Source organism: Myotis yumanensis, unplaced genomic scaffold (genome assembly GCF_028538775.1).
Source record: "Myotis yumanensis isolate MYYU_CA2020_CCGP unplaced genomic scaffold, mMyoYum1.0.hap1 SCAF_7, whole genome shotgun sequence".
Taxonomy (NCBI): Eukaryota; Metazoa; Chordata; class Mammalia; order Chiroptera; family Vespertilionidae; genus Myotis; species Myotis yumanensis.
In genome coordinates, this window is record NW_027223758.1 from 19,678,978 (window position 1) to 19,705,367 (window position 26,390).

The 26,390-nt window shown below is 42.1% G+C and overlaps 1 protein-coding gene across 3 annotated transcripts in view; it reads left to right on the top strand.

The window, feature by feature from the left end:
- KIF16B (kinesin family member 16B) overlaps positions 1-26,390 on the top strand; it is a 285,893-nt gene that overhangs the window by 139,812 nt on the left and 119,691 nt on the right. For all 3 annotated transcript variants that reach the window (XM_070419883.1, XM_070419884.1, XM_070419885.1), the window contains exons 14-17: positions 829-880; positions 2,968-3,105; positions 19,129-19,211; positions 20,830-20,918. In XM_070419883.1, the coding sequence (XP_070275984.1) occupies positions 829-880; positions 2,968-3,105; positions 19,129-19,211; positions 20,830-20,918 (362 nt within the window). The remainder of the gene's footprint in view (positions 1-828; positions 881-2,967; positions 3,106-19,128; positions 19,212-20,829; positions 20,919-26,390) is intronic.

Here is a 26,390-nt window from a genome sequence, read left to right on the forward strand (position 1 = left end):
TCAGAGAGACTAGGGAAGAAAAGTCACAAGTACTTGGAACCGGGAACGGCTATATGTTTTCTGGGCCATCATTTTAATTTTAAAGGTGTGTCTCCTGACCACATTATTAGACCTGGTCCTGAACAGGCTATTCATGTCAAGAGAGCAGAATTTCCACATCCGCGTCAGTGGTTGCCTCTGTACCGTTGACTTTACTAACCTCTCTCTGATCCATGGCTTAAAATGAAAATGGTATTGCATTGTGCTTTGTGGGCTCCCATAAACTTTTAGACATAAAGAAACCCTCTTCCCTGGAGGAGAAACTCTCCAGCAAGGATCAGGAACATCACTGAGATGATTGTCATGGGCAGATTATGATACAGGCCGAGATAGGAGCCTACCCATTGTTGGACAGTAAGCCCTAGGTGTTCTACTGTCATCTTCCCGACAACCTTCAGTGTTGTTTCAGAGCCTCCGTGAACTCTCATAGCACTGAGGCTGTGGCCTTCCCAGGACATTACCATGGCCTTCCCGGACATTTCCCTGGCCTTCCCTGGGACATTGCCATGGCCTTCCCTGGGATATTGCCATGGCCTTCCCTGGGACATTGCCATGGCCTTCCCTGGGACATTGCCCTGGCCTTCCCTGGGACATTGCCATGGCCTTCCCCCGGACATTGCCATGGCCTTCCCTGGGACATTGCCCTGGCCTTCCCCAGGCCATTGCCATGGCTGCCGTGGCCTTCCCTGGGACATTGCTTATCAGGTCATTAGGGCTTAAATGAAAAAATGAAGAAACAGACGCTTCTCATGTCCTTACTAATAAATTTTACTTGTGTATTCTTCCCAGGAAGGTCAGACATATGTTGGTAGAGAAGATGCTTCAACAGAACAAGATATTGGTAAGAATCTTCATCAATTTCTTTTACCAGTGAGTTTTCTTTTTTAATCCTCAGCCAAGGATTTTAAAAAAATAGATTTGAAACATCAGTGTGAGCAAGAAACATCAGTTGGTTGCCTTCTGTATATACCCCGACCAGGGATTGAACTTTTGGTGCATGGGATGAAGCTCCAATCAGTTGAGCCACCCAGCCAGGGTGCTAATGATTTAAAAAATCATTTAATGGAGAACTTCCTTTTGAATGATAGTCATGAAGTAATTATAAGAGGGGATCTTTTAAAAATACAGTATAGATCAGTATGTGTGTTTCTATAATGTGAAATTCAAATTAATAAAACAGAAGAATTCATTTAGTGAATAAAATGAAACTGAATTCTTCCCCCTCACCCTCCATGTATTCTATACTTTGTCATAGTTTTCAAGAGTATAGTTATTTAAATCACTCTACCCTTGTCACAGTGGGACACTGATTGATGGAAATATGTCAACAGGCACAGGTAAAGGATATAAAGCCCCTTACTGGGAAGGATATAGACAAGTACCTGCACAAAGATGATAATGGGAAATAGAATACACACACATGCAGCACACACACACATGGAGGCATGGCTCCCTGGGTTTCCTAGCGATGCTGCCTGAGCAGGGTGAGGACATGCCAGGTTTTACAAGCATAACTTCAGGAAATCATGGCAGTGATGGTGGTGTGTATATGTGTGGGTAGCCAGGTGGGGTCGGCGGGGAAGGATTGTATCTTCGCAGCTGTTTTTAGAATTGCTGGCAATGAACTGCTTTTCCACCAGTGTAAGCTCTTAATCAAGCCAACCCTAGAAAGTCCTATGTGTATTTACTATTTGCTGTGAAACTGAGAGAGCTGAAAACCAATTCCCAGAAGTTCTTAGGCTCAACAGTTTTTGAGTAGAACTGGGCATCAGGCCTCTTCTTCCAATCGTTAAACGATGTGTTGACCTTTGAGGTTGCTTTACATGATGGTGAGCGGTAAGAACACGTGTTTTCTGTGAGCAGAGAAGTGCAGTTCTGTGGAGAACAATGGGAGATACTTCGCCTGTCCTGCGCGGCTGGTGAAGATCTGTGCCTAAAATCATGTAGGGTTATTTGACAGGCATTCACATCCATGCCTGGCCATTCATTAAACAAGAATAACTCAGGATGGCCACATGTGATTCGGAAACCTTAGCTGCCACATGCTCTGAGATGAGAGGTCTGTGGGGTCAAGTACTCTCAGGGTTGTCACCGGCTGTGGCAGTGTGCATCCCAGTACAGCTCCTGGAGACTCCCTGGGGCCTCCCAAGATCCATTTCATGCTAACTTCACCTTTGATTTCTGCTCCTGGGACATAAGGTCTGTAACGTGGAGATCATTGGAGCCCCTGTGTTCCCTCCATTTTACTGTGAACTTTGGTTGACCGACGAAAGAAATTTATTCAGCATCAAACAGAGTGGCTCAGAGGTGCTCTGTTAAGACAAGTTACTCAATTATCTTTTTTTCTGAAGATGAAGTAAATAAACATCCCAGAATGTATTTCCTTATACAGGTGATATTCAGACCCTTTAAGGCAGTGGTTCTCAACCTTCCTAATGCTTCGACCCTTTAATACAGTTCCTCATGTTGTGGTGACCCCCAAACACAAAATTATTTTCGTTGCTACTTCATAACTGTAATTTTGCTACTGTTATGAATCGTAATGTAGATATCTGATATGCAGGATGTATTTTCATTGTTACAAATTGAACATAATTAAAGCATAGTGATTAATCACAAAAACAATATGTAATTATATATGTGTTTTCCTATGGTCTTAGGTGACCCCTGTTGAAAGGGTCATTCAACCCCCAAAGGGGTCGCGACCCACAGGTTGAGAACCGCTGCTTTAAGGTAACATTCAAGGGATATGTTCAGTTCTATCAATTCATGCCATGAACTGAAATTCAACTTCCTCACTAAACATAAATGTTCACTTCACAGTATTTACATGGAAAAGAAAACACCTTCAATATGGAAAAATTAATAAAGGTTGGGAATCATTGTTCTAGATACCAAAGAAAACATTTCTCTGTTTTTCCAACTTAGTTCTTCACGGTCTGGACTTGGAGAGTGAGCATTGTATCTTTGAAAATGCCGGGGGGACGGTGACTCTGATACCCCTAAGTGGGTCCCAGTGCTCTGTGAATGGTGTGCAGATCGTGGAGGCCACACACCTAAATCAAGGTATTTGGGCTTGGGTTTTCAGAGTTTTTTGTATATATTTTTGCTAGAAAACAAGTTGGGTCTGTAATGAGGGAAGATGTGCATCTTAGAATTACTTACTGATGATAAGAGTATAAAGAGTGAAGACTGCTTCATTATGCTGTTTTTCTCTCATTTTGTCAAAGGACTTATTTATAATAACATTGTCTTATTGAATTAAACAGGAACATGTATGTAGTTGTCTTAGAAGTTATGCTGTAATGGAAATATGACTTTAACAGGTTGTTTGAAGTTAAAAATTACCTTAACACAATGGCTTCTTTTAATAATTTTATTACCTTATTTATATTTTTAAATGAAAAATTATAATTATAACATAAAGGATCTGGTATCATCTTTTTTTTCCTTTTGAAATAATTTCAAGTATTATAGAAAAGTTTTGAGAATAATATTTTAGAAGCACTTGAAAATAAATTGCTAACAAGCTGCCCCATTACCCCTGAACACTCAGTGCATATCTCCTTTAAACAATGGCATCTTATATGTAACTACAGTCCAGCTGTTCACAGGAAACTGACACTGAGATATTTCTACATCTGGTTCTCAGCCCTCCTCTGCCATCTGTCCCACCAGTGTCCATTATGTGTCCACTATTTAGTCCTGCATCCAGTTACATTTGGCTGCCATGTCTCTCTTTGTTCTGGAAGATATCCTTTGTCTTTTCTTGACTTTTATGACTTTGACAGTTTTAAAAACTGCTTATCAGATATGTTATAGAATGTTCCACCTCATAAATGCAATATTTATCTGATGCTTTCTCATGACTAATATCATGCATTTTGACAGGAATAGCAGAGAAATGATGCTGTATTTTTCTTGCATCCCATTATATGGTGTCTATTGCCATTCCTGTTAGCCTTTGATTACAGTGGAGCTTGCTAGGCTTCTTCACTATGAAGTTACTCTCTCTTTTTTTTTGCATGTTTGATACAAAACTGAAAACAACAAATGAAACAAACAAAGAGAAACTCATAGGCACAGGCAACAGTATGTTGTCTTCTAGCAGGAAAGGGGGTGGGGAGAGGTAGTAAAAAGGGTCAAATATGATGATGGAAAGAAATTTGACTTTGAGTAGTAAACATACAATGCAATATGTAGATGTTGTATTATAGAATTGTACACATTAAGTTACTCTTTTCTCTCTTTTTTATTAATAAGGATATTGGGAAGGTACTTTGAGATCATAAATGTTTCATTCTTATACTTTCACCCTCTGGTTTTAGAATCCATTGAGTTTTCCTTTTTGTCCGATTTAATTTCGATTCTAATGGTTGCTGAATGGTGATTTTCCTCCTTCTACATTTATTCTCTTTTTAATGTAAAACAACATTTATTTTTATACATTTTTTTAAAAAAATTTACAAAAAGTTGGCTTTTTACTTTAAGAAAGAACTCTCTTTTTGCCATTTATTCATTCATGTATTAATTTAAATGTACAGGAGCATATGGCTTGCTATTTTATTTGGTAGGTTTTGGTTTATTTCTGTCATTATTTATTTTAAAGTTCATATTGTCCCAGTTTTGGCAAAGGGGAGTTTCTTTTTAAGCTGCTTTCTCTGTCCTTTTGGCTTGTCCCATTGTGAACACTTCGCAGGTTCATCTTATATTTTCCTGTAATCAATGAATTCTCCAAGGATCCTGGCTTTTTTTTTAGTGAAGAATGGGATTTAGAAACCAAGATCTGGGCACTAGGTGTGCTCACTGCTACTGAAGTGTCCTTGCTCCCAGGTTAAGGAAAGTGTGTGTGTGTGTGTGTGTGTGTGTGTGTGTGTGTGAATATTTACAACTACATTTCTATTTATATTGGTATGTTGAAATATTTTCACTATATCAGTAACCAGCAATTCACACCAACACCTCTAATTTCAACCCAATACCTTAGCGTTTATTCTAGTTTTCTCCTTTTTCTTATTTGTAGCTCCCTTTTCTTACAGTGACAAACCATTATGTAACCATTACCCTGTCTGTGCTTCCTCCTCTTCATGCACGGTCTCTCCTCTTCCTGCTGAGGCTTTGACACCCATGTTGACATACTCACCCTTGTCTTAGTGCAGAAACCTTCCTTACCCCATGCCACATGCCTACCATTTTCATGCTGATGCCCACTTTGCTCAGCCCTGCCTAATGGCTTTTGGATTGACTTCTATGAGAGGAAAAGAAAGACATTGATATTATGTTAAGCCCTTTTTTGTATATTATATACTAGAGGCCTGATGCATGAAATTTGTGCAAGAGTAGGCCTTTGCAGCCGCGGCAGCTGAGGTGGCTGCCTCGATCCTCCCTCACAGCTGGGGGCACCTGTCTGGATTCCTCCATCGCAGCTGGGGGTGGCTGCCTGGATCCCTCCCTCACAGCCACGGCAGCTGCCTCGATCCTGTGGCTGCAGCCCCAGCTTTGTCCCGGAAGGATGCCCGGAAGGACGTCTGGTCTAATTAGCATATTACGCTTTTATTATTATAGATAGTGTTTATAATTATAGTTTTTTTATGGTTATATACCTCTTGTGACAAAAGATTTGGACAGATGGGGCCTGGAAAGCATGTAGTTTATTGGTGTTAGCCAAATCATAAACAGAAATCAGTTGCAAGGAGTTATCTCAGAAACGAAGGACACATACCATGGACCAGGACAATGCTTTTATAAGAGGTACATAGAGTCCATCAAAGACATTCTAAAAGCAACTGATGGAGTACTCACCTATGTACCCATCTCCACATCTTCCACTCATCCACCCATTCATCGATCTCTTCATCTGTATTTTACTCTTAGTAGTTTTTAGTCTTAAAGTAAGTTGAGCTTGGGAAACATCACGAGTGCCCTAGTGCTGGCCAGGAAGGTCAGAGGTCACCATAGTAGGTGAACAACCCAAACCCAGGACACAGTGAGCAACCAGTGATATTATCAAAGCACTGTTTCCTGCTTTTTTGCAACCAGTCCAAGGGCCCTGGCCATATTGGTTGGAGAGACTGGTTCTTGTATTAGTCATGGTGAGACGCTGTTTCTGCTATGAGCCCATAGAGTTACCATAATTTGCTGGCAGACAAGAGGTCACCATGTAGGGCACTTTCGTAGCAGCCCTGCTTGGGAACACACAGACCCTAGTGCAGAAAACATGGGTAACTGGAGGGTACACAGTTGACAAATGGCTCCACCAGTGAATTATGTAACTAGATTGAGATCCCAGCCAGACCACCTGTCTGTTGTCTGAGGACCTCAGGTGGAGGTTCTGCTGCTGTTCCTCTAGGCACTAAGAGGGATACAGGGGTCATGACGAGATATTGGAAATGTGTTTATTTGTCCAGTAGAGATCACTGTACTGGCTTCATGTTCCTCAGGTCAGAGGGAGGGGATGTTGTTATGATGGCTGTGTTTACTGTTACAGGGTTTTACAAGAGGTTGTGCTGGTTTTTAATATCATTGTTAACACATGAGTAGAACAGTTTCACTATTGCCTGCCAGAATTGTGGGAAATAAATCATATTTTTTCCCTGATTAACTGAATGTGTGTTCCATGTAACCTTATAACTCCTAATAATCACTTTTTCATTTTGATTTAGCTATTTTTCCCAATGTTTTCTATTTAAATATAATTTTGTTATTCTTTAAATCTACTTTTTATTTGCTTTACTTGACTATTTTCTTTGAGATTTCATTGATAATTTAAAAGTCTGCTATGGAACGAGTAAACATTTTATTCTTTTTTCTGTTATTATCCACGATTTAAGTATGTTTTCCAGGATTTCATTTGGAAATGTTTCATTATTTAATGCATCTGGAGTGCATTGATATGTAGCATAAAGATCTAATTGAATTTTCCCAACATTGGTACACCATTTATTATAATCCTTCCCCACCCTACACCTGCCTCTCTTTTGAATAAACTTTGTTTACCAAAAATGAGAACACATACAGTATTTATATATTTATTGGCTTTCCATTTTGTTCTAGCTCTCTGTGTTTCTAGTTTTGTATCACACAATTTTAATGCTTATTGTGTTGTAATATGCTTTAATTTCTATTCTCACCTGAGCAGCATTTTTGCTATTCATGCCTATCAATTTTTTCAAAGAAGTTTTAGAGTCATTTTATTCTCAAATATCCTTTGAGAAATTAGTTTTGTTTTCATTTTAAAAAATGTATTTCCATCTAGGGACTTCTACTTATTCAATTAGATCTGGAAAACATAATTAAATCATGGATACATAACAGATAAAAGAATAAAGGCATTTACATTTATATTTTTAATTTTTCATCCACTTCCAATAAAACTGAATGCTTATAATATATATATATATATATATATATATATATATATATAGTTGATGGACTGTGTTTATTCATGTATACACAATTCTGTACAAAGCAATATACATTAACTGCCCCAAAACAGGGAGAACAAAAAACAACCCTTCATTCTATAATAATGTTTTTTTTAAATGTATTTTATTGATTTTTTACAGAGATGAAGGGAGATCGAGAGGGATAGAGAGTTAGAAACATCGATGAGAGAGAAACATCGATCAGCTGCCTCCTGCACACCCCCTACTGGGGATGTGCCCACAACCAAGGTACATGCCCTTGACCGGAATTGAACTTGGGACCCTTCAGTCCGCAGGCCGACGCTCTATCCACTGAGCCAAACCGGTTAGGGCAATAATGTTTTCATTATAATGTGTTGCAGGTGTTTTTTATTTGTTTGTTTTTAAGTACAAAAGGCTCTTAATATCAATTTTAAACCATATGGGGAAAGTGGGGCCCAAAGAATTCAGTATCTGGACTCTAGGATTTCTAAGTCTTGCATTGTTTTTTTCAGATAGCCAGAGTGAAGTCTGGTATTGTTTGTGGAAGTTAGAGAAGGAATTATGGTTGGGATTAATGTGGGGGCATTCTTTACTATAAGCAGTGCTTGAATCACAAATAACCCACAAATGTCAGCATTGGCAGCTGGGTCCACCTGGCCTTGTTTTGCGGCCATCAGACTATTTCCTGTCTGTGCTTTCCCTGCTACAGCCATGTTTACTAGTATCTGAAGCTTCTGGACCTTACACCACAGTCTGCCCACTGGGTGCTGAGAAGATTGAGTAGATTACAGTGGCCATCTCGGTTACTGTGTTAGAAGTTTAAAAAAAGTCTCTTGTGGATTTGCTTGGAAGCTAATTGTTATGTGTAATGATGTTTCTGTAAGAAAATCAGTTCTGAGTTCCAAACAACATACTGTAAAAGGAATGTGTAGAGCACATATTGTTTAGTATGGGAACTGCCTAGAACTTAATATTTAATATCGGGGTTGTCTTTCTACCTCCTCCCTGAAAAAACAAAACAAAACAAAACATGATTGCTTATTTATTTAGTTCAGAGAAATTGGTTTTAATTTCATTGCCATCTGCTATGTAGCTATGATTATGTCTTGAATTCTCTTGTGGATTGAGGCATGGTAATGAATATGTAATATTTTTATTAAGTGTTTTTTATCTTAAACTTTTACCTAAATTGAAAGTTCATTGAAAAAATATGACTATTAAAGTTAGTGATGACTGGAATTAAATTTTTGATCTACATATTGAAGAAATAACTTGTTCTAAGAAACTGTAATTGGCATTCAAGGTTAATTATCAGAATTTCCTCTCCCTGTGGGGGTACTCTTGTTTTAACCATGGTGCCATGATTATCAGATCTGAATGGGCTTGAGTTTCTCTGGCATTTTGCTCTGCTACTGAACAGCTATCTCGGTATCACTGTTAATAAAATTGGCATAAAAATGCTGTTCCAGCCAAACCAGTTTGGCTCAGTGGATAGAGGGTCGGCCTGCGGACTCAAGGGTCCCAGGTTCGATTCCGGTCAAGGGCATGTACCTTGGTTGCGGGCACATCCCCACTGGGGGGTGTGCAGGAGGCAGCTGATCGATCTCTCTCATCGATGTTTCTAACTCTCTATCCCTCTCCCTTCTTCTCTGTAAAAAAATCAATAAAATATATTTAAAAAAAAAAATGCTGTTCCAAAGTGTTAGAACAGTGAAATGCAAGATGACTTTATGTTTCAAGGTATTACACGAGAGAAGCATGTAACAATAAGACTTCTTTAATACACATACTTTTAAGACTCAAATTGGAAGATTCCATCAAGAGAAAAATATATACAGTCCTTCAGAAATTAAAGGTTAGAATTCTCAACTTAACCTTTCTTAATTTTTTAAAGTTTTTTTTACTTTTATTTTTTTATTGATTAAAGTATTACATATGTGTCCTTATCCCCTCAGTACCCCCACCCCACCCCCCTACTCATGCCCTCTCTCCCCTGGTGTCTGTGTCCATTGGTTAGGCTTATACGCATGCATACAAATCCTTTGGTTAAGTTGTTTTTTAAAATATGTTTTTATTGACTTTAGAGAGATAGGAAAGGAGAGGTAGAGAGAGAAACATTGATGTGAGAGAGAAATATTGTCCAGGAATCTAACCCACAACCTGGGTATGTGCCCTGACTGGGAATCAAACCAGTAACCTTTTGGTGCATGGGATGAAGCTCAACCAACTGAGCCACACTGGTTAGAGCTAACCTTTCTTGATTTTTAAGCCTTATTAAAATAAGAACTGGAACATATTTTTAAAACACAAACTATATGATACATTGTTTGTAGTACAAATTACAGAGTAAGGCAAAAGTAGGTTTACATTTGTATGTGAAACACAGAGTTTATTCTGGTATTATTATTTATTAAGTATTTTATTATTTTCTATATGAAAACCTTTAAACCTATTTTAGCCACACCCTATATGTAGTAAAAATTAAAAAATGTGAATGAGCCCCAGCCCGATGGCTTAGTTAATTGGAGCATTGTCCTGTATACCAAAAAAGGTTAGGGGTTCGATCCCTGGTTGGGATGAGGATGGATGCTAGGCAACCAAGCCATATATATATATATATCTACACTAATAAAAGAGAAACATGGTAATTAGCGTACGACCGCTACCCTTCCCATTGGCTAATCAGCATATCCTTATGCAAATTAACTGTCAGCCAAGATGGCGGCTGGCAGCCATGCACTGAAGCGAGCAGGGAGGCCTGCCACTGCCAGCCTCTCAGCTGCAACTCTAAACAACTGTGTGCTATGTTGCAAATAAGAAGCTAAACAAAACCCCAGAAACCGGCTTTCAGTCAGCCAGGTTCAGCCAGCCGGACCGCAACATTGTATCAAATACAGAAGGAAAAACAAAGGCCAGAAACTGGCTTTCAGCAGCCGAGGCCTCAGAGCTAAAGCTGGCCCAGAATAAAAAAAAGAAAAGAAAAAAAGGAGCAGTTGGGAGCTTCAGTCAGCCGCCAGCCGGAAAACGGCCCTCAGCCCCTCACCCAGACTGGCCAGGCACCCCAGTGGGGACCCCCACCCTGATCCAGGACACCCTTCAGGGCAAACCAGCAGGCCCCTACCCGTGCACCAGGCCTCTATTCTATATAGTAAAAGGGTAATATGCCTCCCGGCACCGGGATCAGCGGAGCCGCAAGGCCTCCCAGCACCAGGATCAGCATGACAGGGGGCAGCGCCCAAACCCCCTGATCGCCCTGCGGCTCTGTGTGTGACAGGGGGCGGGGCCACAACCTCCCTATCCGCCCTGCTCTGTGCGTGACAGGGGGAGCTCCCCAATCCCCTGATTGCCCTGCAGCTCTGTGTGTGACAGGGTGCGGCGGCCCAACCCCCTGATCGGCCCTGCTCTGTGTGTGACAGGGTGTGGTGCCCCAAACCCCCCCCCCCCCCCACGGGCCTTGCTCTGTGTGTGACAGGGTAGAGCCATAACCTCCCCATTGGCCCTACCCTGAGTGTGACAGGGTGCAGGGCCCCAAACCCCTGATCCGCCCTGCTCTGTGTGTGACAGGGGGCGGTGCCCCAACTCCCCTATCAGCCCTACTCTGTGAGTGACAGGGAAAGCTCCTCAACCCCCTGATGGGCCCTGCTCTGTGCGTGACAGGGGGGAGCTCCCCAACCCCCTGATCGACCCTGCTCTGTGTGTGACAGGGTACTGAGCCCCAACCCCCTGATCGGCCCTGCTCTGTGTGTGACAGGGGGCTGTGCCCCAACTCCCCTATCAGCCCTGCTCTGTGAGTGACAGGGGGCAGCACCTCAACCCCCTGATCGACCCTGCTCTGTGCATGACAGGGGATGGCGCCGCAACCTCCCCATCGACCCTGCCTTGAGTGTGACAGGGGGCGGTGCCCCAACCCCCCAATCGGCCTTACCCTGAGCGTGACTGAGGGTGGCATCGCAACCTCCCGATCCGCCCTGCTCTGTGCATGACGGGGCGGTGCCCCAACTCCCCAATCGGCCCTGCTCTGAGCCCCACCAGGGGCTGCACCTAGAGATTGGGCGTGCCCTCTGCCACCCGGGAGCAGGCCTAAGCCAGCAGGTCATTATCTCCCGAGGGGTCCCAGACTGCGAGAGGGCACAGGCCGGGCTGGGGGACCCTCCCTTCCCTCCCGAGTGCACAAATTTTTGTGCACCGGGCCTCTAGTATGTGTGTGTGTGTGTGTGTGTGTGTGTGTGTGTGTATATATATATATAAATGGGACTAATTCATATATATATATATATATATATATATATATAAATGGGACTAATACATGTGTACTTCTATTAACCTTGAGAATATTAAGTGCCTGTTAAGGACTCCTGTGACTAACTGGGCAAAAATTTGTAAACAGAGTATAGTAGTCATGGTCATGCTCTCTGTGCTTCAGGGAAAAGCTGCACTGAGTTGCCAAGCCTCCTGCATTGTGCTGCTGCTGTCTGAATTGAGGCTCATAAATCAACCAATGGGCTAAAGACTTGGCCTGGCCAGTTGGGGCTGCACTGCTATATACTTATTTGCATCTTCAACCAATCAGTGGCTCCATTTGGATCAGTCAGCTATTTGAACCAGTCAATCAGTGACGATTTGAATCCTCATTTGCTTGAGAATGGCCCAGTCAGGGACTGGGGATGGGAACTTTTCTCTATCTACAAGCCAGCTTCACCTGTGCCTCAATGAAGAGAAATTGAATACTACTTCTTCATTGAATACTGCTTATCCCTGGTTGGAGCTGCAACGCCTGAGCTGAGCTGCAACTATGGCACTGAGCTCTCACTGGAGCAGAATGGTGACACTTCTCATCTGGACCGCCTTGCTGGAGCTGTTCTACAGCCATACTTCTCACGATTGAGCTATCTCACAGATGTGCTGTTCCACAGCCAGGTCATGTCACACTTGAGCTGCTTTAACTGAATAAGGTCTTTCCCCACCACTGCACCCCAGACCGGGGACTTCTGTTGGTGTTGAATTGGTGACAGTGGCCTTCCATTGACGCTTCAGTATAGTGTTAACCTCTGGAGAAGAAGGGGAGTTTTTTTTTTTTTGTTTTTTTTTTTTTTATATATTTTATTGATTTTCTACAGAGAGGAAGGGAAAGAGATAGAGAGCTAGAAACATCGACGAGAGAGAAACATCGATCAGCTGCCCCCTGCACATCTCCCACTGGGGATGTGCCCACAACCCAGGTACATGCCCTTGACCGGAATCGAACCCGGGACCCCTCAGTCCGCAGGCCGACGCTCTATCCACTGAGCCAAACCGGTTTCGGCAAGAAGGGGAGTTTTTTATTAAACAGGTCTACAAAAGAAGTTTCAACTATAAGGTTTAAAGGAAGAAAAGACTAAAGCAAAAATAAAGTATATATACTTCATTAAAACATAATAATAATTGGGAAACAGGATTAAACAAAGCACTTTTTTTTACTCCAAAACTACCTTGACTTTTACCCATGAAGTGGTTTAAGTAACGGTATCAAGAATAGAGAATGCAGATGGATGTTCACCTACGTCACATGATCTAACCCCATTAATTCCACATTTGACTGGATTCCTGATTCACCCTGTACTGCCAGCAACTTCCTATCTCTTTACTACCAGCTTCCAGTTTATTGCTGATATTTGGTATTTAAATGTCTCTTTTCATTAATAAATTACTATTAATTTTAAATGTGTTAGTTAGGCTGTCCTATCACAAAGCACATGTAACTACCACTTCTTTATCTAAATCACTTAAGGTGCTCGTGAATGTCAACTAATAGAAGATTTAGCTATCCTGAGCAGATTGACATCGTTGGGGGGAAATTTTGACCTGTATCAGTTAACAGCCCTCTTTCTTTCGGGTTGCATAAATAGTACTCCCCTGTTTTAAATTACAGGAATGTTTTTATCTGGTAAGGGCACTATAATGAAAAGCATTTGCTAATGCTGTGAGGATTCAGTGTGGCCACCAATATAACATATGTTGCCTAGAGCCTTGTGTATGAAGCTTTTCTCCCCTTTTTTGAGTTCTTCCAAAAATTGTGTGTGGGGTATGTAGCACTGCATCTAACCATGGTCTTCAATCGCCATCTTCTCTGACACTTAGTTTTCCTCACTCCCATGATTCGGTAGATAGTTCCACAGTATGATTTCATTGTCGAATTCCATAGAAAGAGGAGACAGTTGCTGGAGAAGAAAGTGTACATTTGACCATGGTGTGTAGTACATAGGCCTTGAGTTTGTTTTTGGTAGTCTCTGACCTTACATTTTTCTTTTTTCTTTTTTACTCGTATACTTAATATGAAATGGTATAAAAATCAATCCAGTTATAATTAAGAAAGTAATTCAGCATTTGCCCTACAATTGCCATGAAGTATTAGCTCTTGTTTTGATTTTTCTTTTCACTATAAGTTACTTTAGCGCTAATAGTTGTTAAATGTAATTAATTTTCTGTTCATATCAGTGGACTCCTTTGATCTTCTTGCTGGTTTCTCAGAACCATAGACTGCTCATCTCATCTGTTAGAAGTGCTGCAGGAACTACATCTGGGGAGTTTACACTTAGGTGCATTTGAATGTGTTATGCCTGAGTGCCAAAATACATTTGCCTCTACTCAGGCACTCAGAAAGAGGGATCAGGGATTGTCTGGGGAGTGGAGCTGATGAGCCTTTGATAAAATTTTCATTTGCTAAAGTTCTGGTGTGAGTTGGTCAGAAGCAAATTAAAAAGGAATTTTAGTGGAACTACAAAGGGAAATAGATCTTCCAGGAGTTTAGCCAGGACATCGAGGGAACAGAAGAGGCCTGTTACACACTACGAAAAGGCCAGCAGATATCAGTGCTAATCCCCACTGGACTTACCTGCGCTTGCTCATAAGCACTTTAGATTTCTTCCTCAAATTTGTGACCGACAGTCTGCCTTGCATATGGATAGTTCAGCAGATACTGTTCAATGTCAAAGCCTAAACTGCTCTTAAGGACTATTTCCAAAGTCAGTGGTTCTTAAAGTGTGTCCCCACTCAACAACATCAACCTTAGCTGGAAGCTTTTTGAAATGCCCATCTTAGACCTGCTGAGTCAGAAAATATAGGGATGGGGCCCAGCAATCTATTTCTTTTTTTTTTTTTTACAAGTGATTCTGATGCATACTCAGATATCAGAGTAGCTGAACAAAGCTAATCATGTTTGTGTTAATTATAACCCAGAATGAAATATTCATACTTCATCACCTCAGAAATCTTCATATGATATTTAATAGGAAACAAAGTTGATTTATTTATGTTATAGCAGAATAAAAAAACTTGACATGAAATGTGCAAAAGAAATCAATAGTGATATTGATAATTATTATCACTATACTCCTTAAAAGTCACTAGGAATGTTTACATGTTTAATATTTTTCAGTGTACCTGAAGTATTAAAATAGAAAATCTCATGTGAAATCACCTTCAGTGGTTTTATTAACAGATATTTAAGTGAAGCTTATTTTGTTGTTCTTAACAACTATCTTAGTCTACCCTCTTACATTGCCATTTCCCTTTTTAAGACCCTCTGGAATTTGACTATCTTCAGGTATTTAACAGGCCCTGAAGTAATCTCAAAGATGTCATCATATATTCAGGAAGGTTTAAACATACTCTAACAGTTACAAATTAAGGGCTTCACACAAAGTCCATCTGCTGTAGTTTGTTTATAGTTAAAGAGAATTTAAGATCTGGAAGGAACTGATGACTAAATGAGGATACTGAATTCTGGATACACCAAAAGAGCAGGGTAATGCACATGCTCTGTATATCATCCAGAAATCTACACCCTCAGCCATTCTCTTTCATCCATTTATTTACTTTTCCTCAGCTCTCATATTGCTTTTTAATGTATACTCATGAGTCCCCTTTTAACAGAAACCCAACAAACTATCCCATGGGACCCATGACCCCCATCTAGTTACTGGCAACTCTGTCTTTCTCTTTATACACAGACTTTTTGAATGAGTTGTCTGTCTGGGCTCAGATGCTTAGTTCTTACTCCTCCACCCCTTCAGTTTGGCTTCTGACCACTGTCAAAATGCTCTCACCGAGGTCCCTCGTGACCTCCCTGCCACCACAGCCAATGTCGTTTTTCGGATCTCTCTGCAGCATTCTGCTTCATTGATCACTCCTTCCCTTGGTTTCTGAGATTTTCCTTCTCCCTCTCTGCTGGCCTCTTCTCTGTTTCCTTTCTAGGTTCCTGCTCCTCTAGTTGGCCATTGAAAGCCAGTGTTCTTCAGGGGGCCCAGTTTGCTCCACCTCTATTCTCTCTTCAGGTGACATCCCCACACCTGTGGCTTCATTTATTAGAGATGCCTCTCAAATATATAGAGAGTGATATACACACACTTACATGCACACACACACGTACACACATATATGATACCTATATGTGTGTATCTATAAACAGATATGTATACATATGTGTGTGTTATGTATACCTATATAAGTAGGCAATAAGTAGGTGGGTAGGTTGGTAAATAGATAGATTGAGTGAGTAGGTATGTAGGTTGGTGGATAGATTAGTAGGTATCCTAGGCTGTTCTTCTGGAGCTTCAGATCCAAATTTCTGCCTGCCAAAGGCATCTCAAATTCATTATGTCAAAACTAAACTCATGATTCCTCATCTAAGCCAATCTTAGTCCTTCTAGTGTTCTCAATCTGTGTGAACAACTCAACACCCAACTAGTTATTGCAGGCCAAACCTCAGGAGCCACTTCCTTACCTCCCTGTGCCTGTATCTAGCCCATCATTGAGTCTTGTTCTTATTTCCTAAATATCTTATTTTCTTTCTTGTCTACCCCACCTCTCCAGTACTGAGCCACCATTGTCTTTGACCTGGACCATTGCAGTAGTCTCCTTACCTTGTTTATCTGCAGCTACTTGTGCCCTCTTTGATTCATTTTGCAAACAGTGGAAAGAATGATCTTTCTGAAACTCACATCTAATCATGTAATGCTGCTGCCCAGAGCTCTTCAGTGTCTTCCTGTTGCAGCTACCTGAAATACAAGATTCTTTACTGTATCCTGAAAGATTCTCTGTCGTCTGCTCCCTCTCAAGCCCCATCTTGTGCAATGCCCTTTCTTGTTCCCTCTGCTGTAGACATACAACTGTCTTCCAATCACTCATCACCATCATCATCATTTTTACCTGCTAATGAACCTTTACATATGCTACTCCCTGATCTGCAACCCCCCTGCCCCCGCCCCTGCCCCAATCTTCAGAGCTTGTCTTAAGCACCACCTCCCTAAGGGCATCCTTTCCTGACCTCACCTGCTGTCACCTTATGTGCTCATTGAACACTGAGCAGGGTAGCTCTCTTTCAGTTGCAGCTTTGCATTTATTTGAGGAATTATTTAATTATTTACTTCTCTCTCCTACTTGTTTGTAAGCTCCCTAAGGGCAAGGCATATGTCTGACTTGTTCACCTTTGTGTCCCCAGTGCTGATCACTGTGATTAGCGTATGGAAAATGTTCATTAAGGTGTGTTGAGTGAATGAATGAACAGCAGCATTATGTAAAAATGAAGCACATGTTTAAAGTCAGTAAGTTGTTGAGTAAAGGATGCAATAGAGGAAACAGAGGTAAATCAGCCTTAGCAGAGCCCCTTTTATGTGCCAGGTAGTTCACACACATTATTTAGATGGAAACAAGGAAAGGTCATGGATAATTTTGTTTTCTTTTATAACTTTTTAAAAAGATTTTTACGTGTATTTCATGCAAACACAAGGGTGGCAAGATTATTTTTAATGACTTCATATGATATGAAATCTGTTTCTGCAATACTATTCTATTTTTTCCCATTAACATACTGTAGTAATTTTCAACTCACATTGTGATGGTGCCTCTCCATAACTGGGAAATATATGAAGCTGTTTTATATGAGGGGATCAGCAGACTGTGGAGTGGATGGTACCCACGGCTGCCCTTCTCAGTCTCCTAAAGGCGTGCTTTCCTTCTCACATGGACTCTGTTTCCACTAAATAGTAACCACCACCAGAACCAACCCTTCGCTTGTCCCTTGATTATGACCTAAACCTGTTAGGTTTTCACCACATTGAATTGGAAACTTTGAGAATCTGAGGTAATATGTTGAATAGCAGGCAGATGTACTGGTGTGAACTCCAGAAGAGCTAGCTCTCTGGGTTATGGTGTTACCTTCGAGGTCCAGTGAGAGGTTGGCGACTAGTCAACCAGAGGTAACAGGCTCTGTCCAGAGGAAGCAGCCGCCAGCAGCCGGGGTGTTTGCCAGGTGGCATCACACACCTACTGATACCCTATCTTCCAATTTTTGAAGGGAATCCAGAAAGAAACTCAGACTTACGTGTCAACTGCAGGCTTTTCACCGTTGACAACTAATGTGTTTTTTAAAGATTCCACAGAACACACAGATCATATCTGTGAGCTGAATTTTGTTCTGACCACCCATTTTGGAGCGTGGGTGCAGATTCTCCATCCTGGCTCTCCAGGTGCTCACAGTCTGTGTCATCTCGCCAATGTTGGTCCCCCTGCTGCTTTAGATGCCCCGCATTTTAGGTGGACATCTCCAGACACAGCAGGCTCAGCCCTTCCCCTGTGGTTACCCCAAGTGGGAACCCCTCTTTTGTCCTCTAGCGCTCCTGTGAGACCCAGATTATTAGTTCCTTGGTGCAGAAGCCTGTCCCCACCTACTGCAGCCTGCACTCGTCACTCGGGTGCTGCACACCTCATCCCATGATGTCCTTCATGGTTGACATTGAGTGTCTGTGTCTTATCTTCACAAAGAAGTCGCATTCTTTTTCAGAGCAAAGATTGAACAGGGGGTCCATTCTGAAGCATGGTAGACTCGCAGGTGTTGATGGGACTGGATAAGGCAGTGAAGCTCTTCTGGAACATCACTTCCCTTAGATGCCTCCAGTGACCAGTAGTTCCCAGCCTTCCCTGGCTCTGGCTTTCCAAAGTGTGTGCTTGCTTATTTGCGTAAGCAAGCTGAAATTTGCTGCCTAGCCCCAATAATTTTGTTACCCTGGGGCATTGACATTGTGTTATTTTACCCCTTTTGCAGTCATTTTCTGAATAAATAGGACCTTAGTCAATCAAAAGGGTTTTTTTTTGTGTGTGTGTGTCTCATTTGACCATCTCAGTTTTAACAGGAAGCAATGGAAGTAGACGTTACATGTACAGAATTTCTTTTCTCTCAAATTCTAAGGGACAATTTAGTGGTAGTTACCTTTAGTACTTTCTCAGTTTTACCATGTGTTCTTTTGAAAGCACTTTCCTTTGAGATTTCTACTTTTATTGGCATTAATAAATATTTCCTAAATTTGTGACCATTTGTATTATATCTCTTTGAAGAACTGATTTCTTTTTTCTTCTCAGCAATCAAATGTTTAAGTTTTAAATGTCATAGCGTATGTGAATGCTTGGATCCATTACTTCTTCCTTGGGTAACCTGAGCATTGTGATACTTGGCTGTAAAAAGTATCACATTTTACACATTTAAAAGTGACTTATGAAAGCAGGTTTTCCGAGACTAGCTCTTCCCCTTACTATTATTGTGTGATAGTCCACTGGAAATCGCATTTCAATGATAAAATTCCATGTTATGATGTTACCAACTGTCCAGGTTGCTTACTGTAAGCTCATTACTGTTTTTGTGTGCTCTCAGGTGCCGTGATACTCTTGGGAAGAACCAATATGTTTCGCTTTAACCATCCGAAGGAGGCTGCCAAGCTCAGGGAGAAGAGGAAGGTGAGCTGCATGAAATCCCCAGGAGCTAGCTCTGGTCCGGGTGGGGCTACGCCTGGGGCATCTCCACTCTGGTGCCTAGAGTTTAATTTTCCTGTGTACAGAGCCACAAAAGTTCTGTAGCCTGGGTTGAATCTGGGGAGTTTGTTTCCCAGCAGATTACTGGCTGATGACGTGGGAGGGTAAGCAAGTGAAGTTCCGAGCAGGAGAATAGCTCCTAGACCAGTGATGGCGAACCTATGACACCTAAACAGTTTAAACGGTCACCTCTGACACGCGAACTCATTTTTTTGGTTGATTTTTCTTTGTTAAATGGCATTTAAATATATAAAATAAATATCAAAAATATAAGTCTTTGTTTTACTATGGTTGCAAATATCAAAACATTTCTATATGTGACACGGAACCAGAGTTAACTTAGGGTTTTTCAAAATGCTGACACGCCGAGCTCAAAAGGTTCGCCATCACTGTCCTAGACCCTTCCCTTCACAGAGGAGCTTGGTATCATTGTGCGTTAAGTGGAGAGTGACATCCACTTTTGAGCATCTAGGTTAGGAGTGAATCCAGTATCAGAATCACTGTCATCCCAAAGCTTGCTTACTCTGTTTTTTTTTAATTTTTCTTGGGGTGTGAAGCAGCGAGTGAGTTTAGGACAACTGGGGGAGACTTCATCTTGGTTGGATAAGAATGTCCAGAGGGTACTTAAGTGCCGGATGGGGACCAGCGACGTGGGAAGAAATGAGAGGGAGCGGGATCTCTGTAGGGTCATCATGCTGTCGGTAGACTGAGGGTGATGATATTTCTATGAGCCAGGCACTGTACGGAACTTCCACATATATTCAACTGCTTTATCTGTGTAGCAGCTGTTACTCTCCCATCTCACAGATGATGGAGATGAGGAACAGACAAACTAGTTCCTTAGCCAGTGAGTGAGGGGTGAGGGCTGCAACCCTGGCCTGCCAACCGCAACTGTTTGCCCCTCAGCGCGGAGTTACATAGTCCCTCATCTCGGCTTGCTCTTGTAAGGGCTGCGGGAGCTTGCCAGTGCTGTAGATGGGAAATAAGAAAGCTGCAAACCTCAGCCTTCTCCAGGCTGCTTGTCCCAGCCCCTGAAGCCTCTTATCTGTTCCAGCCCAGGGTCTCCCTGGAGGGTCCTTTTTGATACACGGTTGCAAGAAATATGTTTGCCAATAGCTTTCCCTGGAAGCAAAAGAGGTCGAGTTCTTATGTTTTGGCCTTCCTTCCCTCTCCCTCCTCCATCTGTGTCACCCAGCAAGTGTACATGAGTGCTACTGATAACGGGTCAGAGCTCCCGCCGGAAGGAGGATGGCAGATGCCCTGACCCCTTCCCTGGACTTGAATGCAGCGTGGTTGGGGAGACCATCGGGGTGCGGAGTTCCCGGTTAGTTTTCCCAGGTCATGCATGCTAGGGCCCTGCTCTCTTTAGTGAGGGTTTAGGGTTGAGACTGCCCCTGAGTTGCCATCCTCGGACCGACCAGCTGGTGTGAAGGCTAATGGGGAATGTCTGCACTTCATTGCTTCTCCTAAGTTAACAGCACTGAGTCCAGAGCCCTGGCCTCTGTCTGCTAAGGTAACCGCTCTGCCCTGTGTCTGCTCTTAGAGTGGCCTTCTGTCCTCCTTCAGCTTGTCCATGACCGACCTCTCGAAGTCCTGTGAGAACCTCTCCGCAGTCATGTTATACAACCCAGGGTGAGTGAACAGCCGAGTCTCCTTCCCTGTGATTACCACCATGGTGGTGTCTATTGTGTCAACTCCATTAAAGTCTCTAGATAAAAATAACACCTCTGCAATCTCGCCTCCTTATCCAATCAGCTGCAGTCATTTTCCAGGTTCCCTTCCAGCCCTTGCTATATATGTATGTAATTTTGCTTACTTATAATCACAAAATAAATGAGATTACATATTCTGATTTTATTTTTTGCTAAACAGCATAATAAGCATTACTAAGGGTTGTTACGAGCTTCATTATCATTTTCATAACTGTCTAATATTTTAGAGTTGGCACTTTGATTACTCCGTACATGATCTATCTTTGGCTGAAGCACTTTCATCTCATGTTACAAATTGTAGTAACAGAGACAGTTTTAATTCTGAGGGCACAGCATAACCCAGGAAATTATCTTCACAACTTCTGAGCACTGGGGGCCTCTGAGGACACAAACATTGTGTTTTAAATGGACTTCATAGCTGGGTGAACTTGGCTGACCTTGGCTGACCTTAACTACTCAGGTATTTCATGGTTTCATCAGTGAAATGGTGGTAATAATGAGAATGGTTTAAAACAGGGAACTAAAAGAAAGGACTTTGGGGTCCTTTCCAGTTTTGTGAGGTTCCATACGTTTATTGTTCTATAAGGAAAATACCATGTAAAGCAATGAAGTTAAATCTAATAGTTAAATGAGATAATATTGACAACACCTTCTAGGACTGTACCACAAGCACTGAGCTAAGCACCTCCCTTCCATCTTTTACTTCTCACTACGCTGTCCCCGTTTCACATAGACTTTATATAGGTTTGCTCACCCCGTTTCATAGTTAGTGCTCTGGTGTGAGTCCAAGTCTCTCTGATTTCCAACCCATGCTCTGACCATGGGCTACTTCAGACCTGGGGCGAGCCTGTTCCATTGTCCATGGCCCCTGGCTCAGCACTTCTCACAAGCACTGGGCCTAGTGGCATTCCCTCCTCCAGCTCAGGTCAGTATACTGGTCCATGGAAAGCAGACATGCCTACAGGAATTTTTTTAAAAATTTATCTTTATTGTTGAAAGTATTATAGATGTTCCCCTTTTTCCTCCCCATTGACTCTTTCTGCCTCCCTCTCAGCCCCTCCATAGGCCTTCACTGCAGTATTGTCTGTGTTCATGTGTTATGCAATATATACATATTGTCAGAGGGGTTTAAACCTGGGAGGGACCTTTGGTCATATTTCTGGATTTCTTATTTTATAGGCAAGCTGAAGCCAAGCTCTGACACTTTGCTTGAGTTAAAAAAAAAAAAAAAAAAAGCCAGTTAGTGCAACACCAGTGCTACTGCAGGTTCCTGGGCCTATCCCTCCTTCCAGAACTTCTGGAAGTGAAAGCAAGCAGTTGACTCTGTTGTGTCAATTGAGGAGAGCTGTGCTTATTAAATAAATATGTCTTGAAATAAGCCATGTTAATAAACCCTCTTAGAGCAGTGGGTTACTTTGGAAAGCATGTTTGTGGTAGGTCTTTAATTCCTTACAGCAGCAATTTTCAGCCGGTGTGCCACAAGAATTTTAAAACATGTAATGCCTAACTATTTAGTCAGGGGCACTGACCTCTTTTCCCTTAGATTATCAAATAAAAAAAAAATAACAACAGCCAACACAATAGCCATCTAGTGTGTTTGCATTGATATACCTATTTTTTTGGTCAGATCAGCATATTTTTGGTGTATTGCAGAATTTTAGTAATTTTTTTATGTGTTCATGAGATGCAAAAGATTGAAACATGCTGCTTTATAGTAGTTTTACAAACTGCCTTTTATTGTGGCTGAGTTGAATCATTTATATGGTCACTTTGTTTAACTTTAATATAATATGCAGGTCTTCAGAGTTCATTTCAGTTTACATGGTGTGATCCATCTATGTGAGATATATATTAACATATTTTATTGATTTTTTACAGAGAGGAAGGGAGAGGGATAGAGAGTTAGAAACATCGATGAGAGAGAAATATCAATCAGCTGCCTCCTGCACACTCCCCACTGGGGATGTGCCCACAACCAAGGTACATGCCCTGGACCGGAATCGAACCTGGGACCCTTGAGTCCGCAAGCTGACGCTCTATCCACTGAGCCAAACCGGTTAGGGCAACGATATTTTTAATTCAATTGTCCTGGGATATGAAGAGTGCTTGCTTGGGATCATCTCCCAGTCCTGGACCCAGTTCCAACCTTAGAATCCAGGCGTCAGCTTCTTTTTCCTTGATGGCGGTACCTTCTACTCTGAAACCATTTGGAAATGTTATATCGCTGTTCAGTGCCTTTGAAAACCAAAAATTGATCTGCAATTGACCTATCCTCTGAGACACAGGCTCACCAACAGTGTGCCCCTCTTTCTCTTGCATTTAAAGATGGGATCTCAGTCCTTCTTTTTCCCTCCAAACCCAGGTGAATGTGTAGCCCTCTGAAAAGTGATGCCAGTTTTTTGTTGTTTGCTTGTTTTTAAGTTAAAAGTTTTTTTCTGTGTTTATAAAATGCAGGCCAGAGTGTACTAATTTTCATATCAGAGCTTTTTAGTGACTTTCCATGGTATCTATAATAATAAAAACATACTGCTCTAACTGGTTTGGCTCAGTGGGTAGAGTGTCGGCCTGCAGACTGAAGGGTCCCAGGTTCGATTCTGGCCAAGGGCATGTACCTTGATTGCGGGCACATCCCCAGTGGGAGGTGTGCAGGAGGCAGCTGATCAATGTTTCTCTGGCATCGATGTTTCTAACTCTCTATCCCTCTCCCTTCCTCTCTGTGAAAAAGCAATAAAATATATTTTAAAAAATAAATAAATAAAAACATACTAGTAATATGCTAATTAGACCAGATGTCCTTTTGGACGACCTTCCAGATGAAGCCAGGGCTGCAAGGGCTGAGGCAAGCTGCTGAGGCTGCAAGGGCCCAGCCCCTTGCACGAATTTCATGCATGGGCCTCTAGTAAAAAATAAAAGTGCAACCCTTTACCGTGTCACGAATGGTGTCCACAGATTGTGCTCTTCTCAGCACAACCCTCCATGTGTCTGGTACCTTAGTCATTGCTCAGCGTCACCCGCTAGCCATGCCTTTGGGCTCTTCCTTTGCTCGATTCAGAGCCTGGAATGTGTTTTAAGATGCACCCACTTGTACCATAAGGCTTAGTGTAAACCAGCCGTGGGCAAACTACGGCCCGCGGGCCAGATCCGGCCCATTTGAAATGAATAAAACTAAAAAAAAAAAAAAAAAGACCGTACCCTTTTTTGTAATGATGTTTACTTTGAATTTATATTAGTTCACACAAACACTCCATCCATGCTTTTGTTCCGGCCCTCCGGTCCAGTTTAAGAACCCATTGTGGCCCTCGAGTCAAAAAGTTTGCCCACCCCTGGTGTAGACCATCTCTCTTCTGAAAGTTCCTTCCAGCTTTTCTCTCCAATGAAAAATACGTCCCTTCCTCACAGTACTTTGCTCCATTTCTGTCATTTTTATTTTGTTCCTTGCAATGGACACTCATCTATCCACAAGTCCCTCCTGAGTGCCTCCTGTGAGGCAGGCAGGTTCTGGCACAGTGGCCTGATTTCCAGCAACACCGAGAAGGTCAGTTGACAGCTAGCCGGAGGAAACAGGCAAGGGCAGGTAGTTTATGAATAGATGCAGAAAGTGAATGTGTAATTAACGTAAAATGTCTTAGGCCATATTTGATGCTGTGATTAGGAAAGGTTTCAGGTGGGGAGGATATTTAATCCAAGACTTGAGTGCAGAGAAGGTGATGCTCAACAGAAAGAGAGGAGAGGAGAATATTTCAGGCCGAGTACAAAGCAAGCACAGTGGCTTCAAAATGAGAAACTGAAAGAGGGTCGGAGGAGAGGGGAGATAGTAAGTACAAAGAAGAGTGGTTGAGGGTGCTCTATACAGCAGATGTAGGGCCTGGAAGGCCGCTGAAAGGAGCTGTCTTCTTTCTAACAGCCCTGGGTAGCCATTTGAGGGCCCTGAAAAGGAGAGTAATTTGAAAACATGCATACCACAAAGAGGATGTATGTGTAATTTGGAGAAAGTATAGAAGCAAGAAACCATTTAGAAAGTGATTTCCTTAGTCCAGTGAAAGATAACAGTGGTTTGGATGTGGGTGGTAGCCATAGACATGGAGTATAATGGAATCAAGGGTGATTCCCCGGTTTGGGGTTAAACAACGGGGAAGATGGTGTGTCTGTTTCTGAGATGTGGGAGATAGCGAGGGGACTAGCTTGGGCCTGCATTTGGGTAAGAGTTTGGCTTATGTGAGTGTCTTTCCTTTTAGGTCAGAAGTTTTTCAAGGTCAAAGACTTGTTTTACTAATGTCTACATTCTAAACTGTCATTCACAAAACCTGCTTAGTAAATGTTTAGCAAACAGATTAAGAATACAGTTTTAATGAGATATATGGATCTTTGTGGAAAGGTTTTTTACTTATTTCTCTAGGTGTCTATATTTTAAATAACAGAAAATGGCATATTGTGCATAGCAATGCATTTTTGTGGCATGGGGTCAATTCCCAAATTACACTGCAGCTTTTGAATAATCTCAAAGTCATGTTCAAGATCCTTAGACAAAAGATAAGACGAGGGCCTCATGATAAAATGAGGAATTAGGCCAAGGCATTCAGAATTGAAGTGAGCAGCTGTGTGTTTTAGACCACATCACAGTTGGCTGAGGAGATGGGTCTGGAGGCATTTGGTAATACTACCATGCCTCCTGTTCACCTGGGTTCAGTTCACAGACATATTTTGTCTCTGCTCCCCCTGCAATAGTCATTTGTAAAAATTCAGATTAAAATTACTTCATACTTCATCCCCCTGGCTTCATGCTACCCTCAGCTGCCACCTGCTGTAGAGAATGATCGCCTGAGAATGGAAACATAATTGGAGAAAAATGACTTACTCTGAGGTATAGGAAGCAGACACCTTGTGAAGCTGACTGCTCCAGCGACCTGGCAGAATGAAGCAGAATTCAGTCTATAGCCATGCGGTCTATTCCTTTTCTGATGTTACTAGTGTAAATACCCTCAGCCTAAACTAAGCACCAGGAGATACACTGGAAGAATATTGAGAGGAATATGGGCCCTGGCTAAATACTTGTTATTTAAATCCGGATGTTAAGCTGCTTAGACACAGGAACATGTTAGTTTCTCACGATGGAAAACTCCTACTGAGATGCTTTAACAGTTCAGCACATATTTGCTGTGTGTGGAGAATCTGTAAGTGGAGAATGTAGTGAACACTCTGCCCAGGAAAACGGACTCCTGCCCGTGAACCCATTTAGAGTGAAGGCAAGGCCATCTGTGACGCAGGACAAAGGGCAGTGTAAGCGGTCCTTCCCCCAGGAGGTCCAGTGGGATGGAAGTGGTGGGAGTTGAAGTTCACAGGAAGAGATTCTCTTCCTGTAGCCCTGCCTTGTAATGTCTTGGGTAACAGAAAA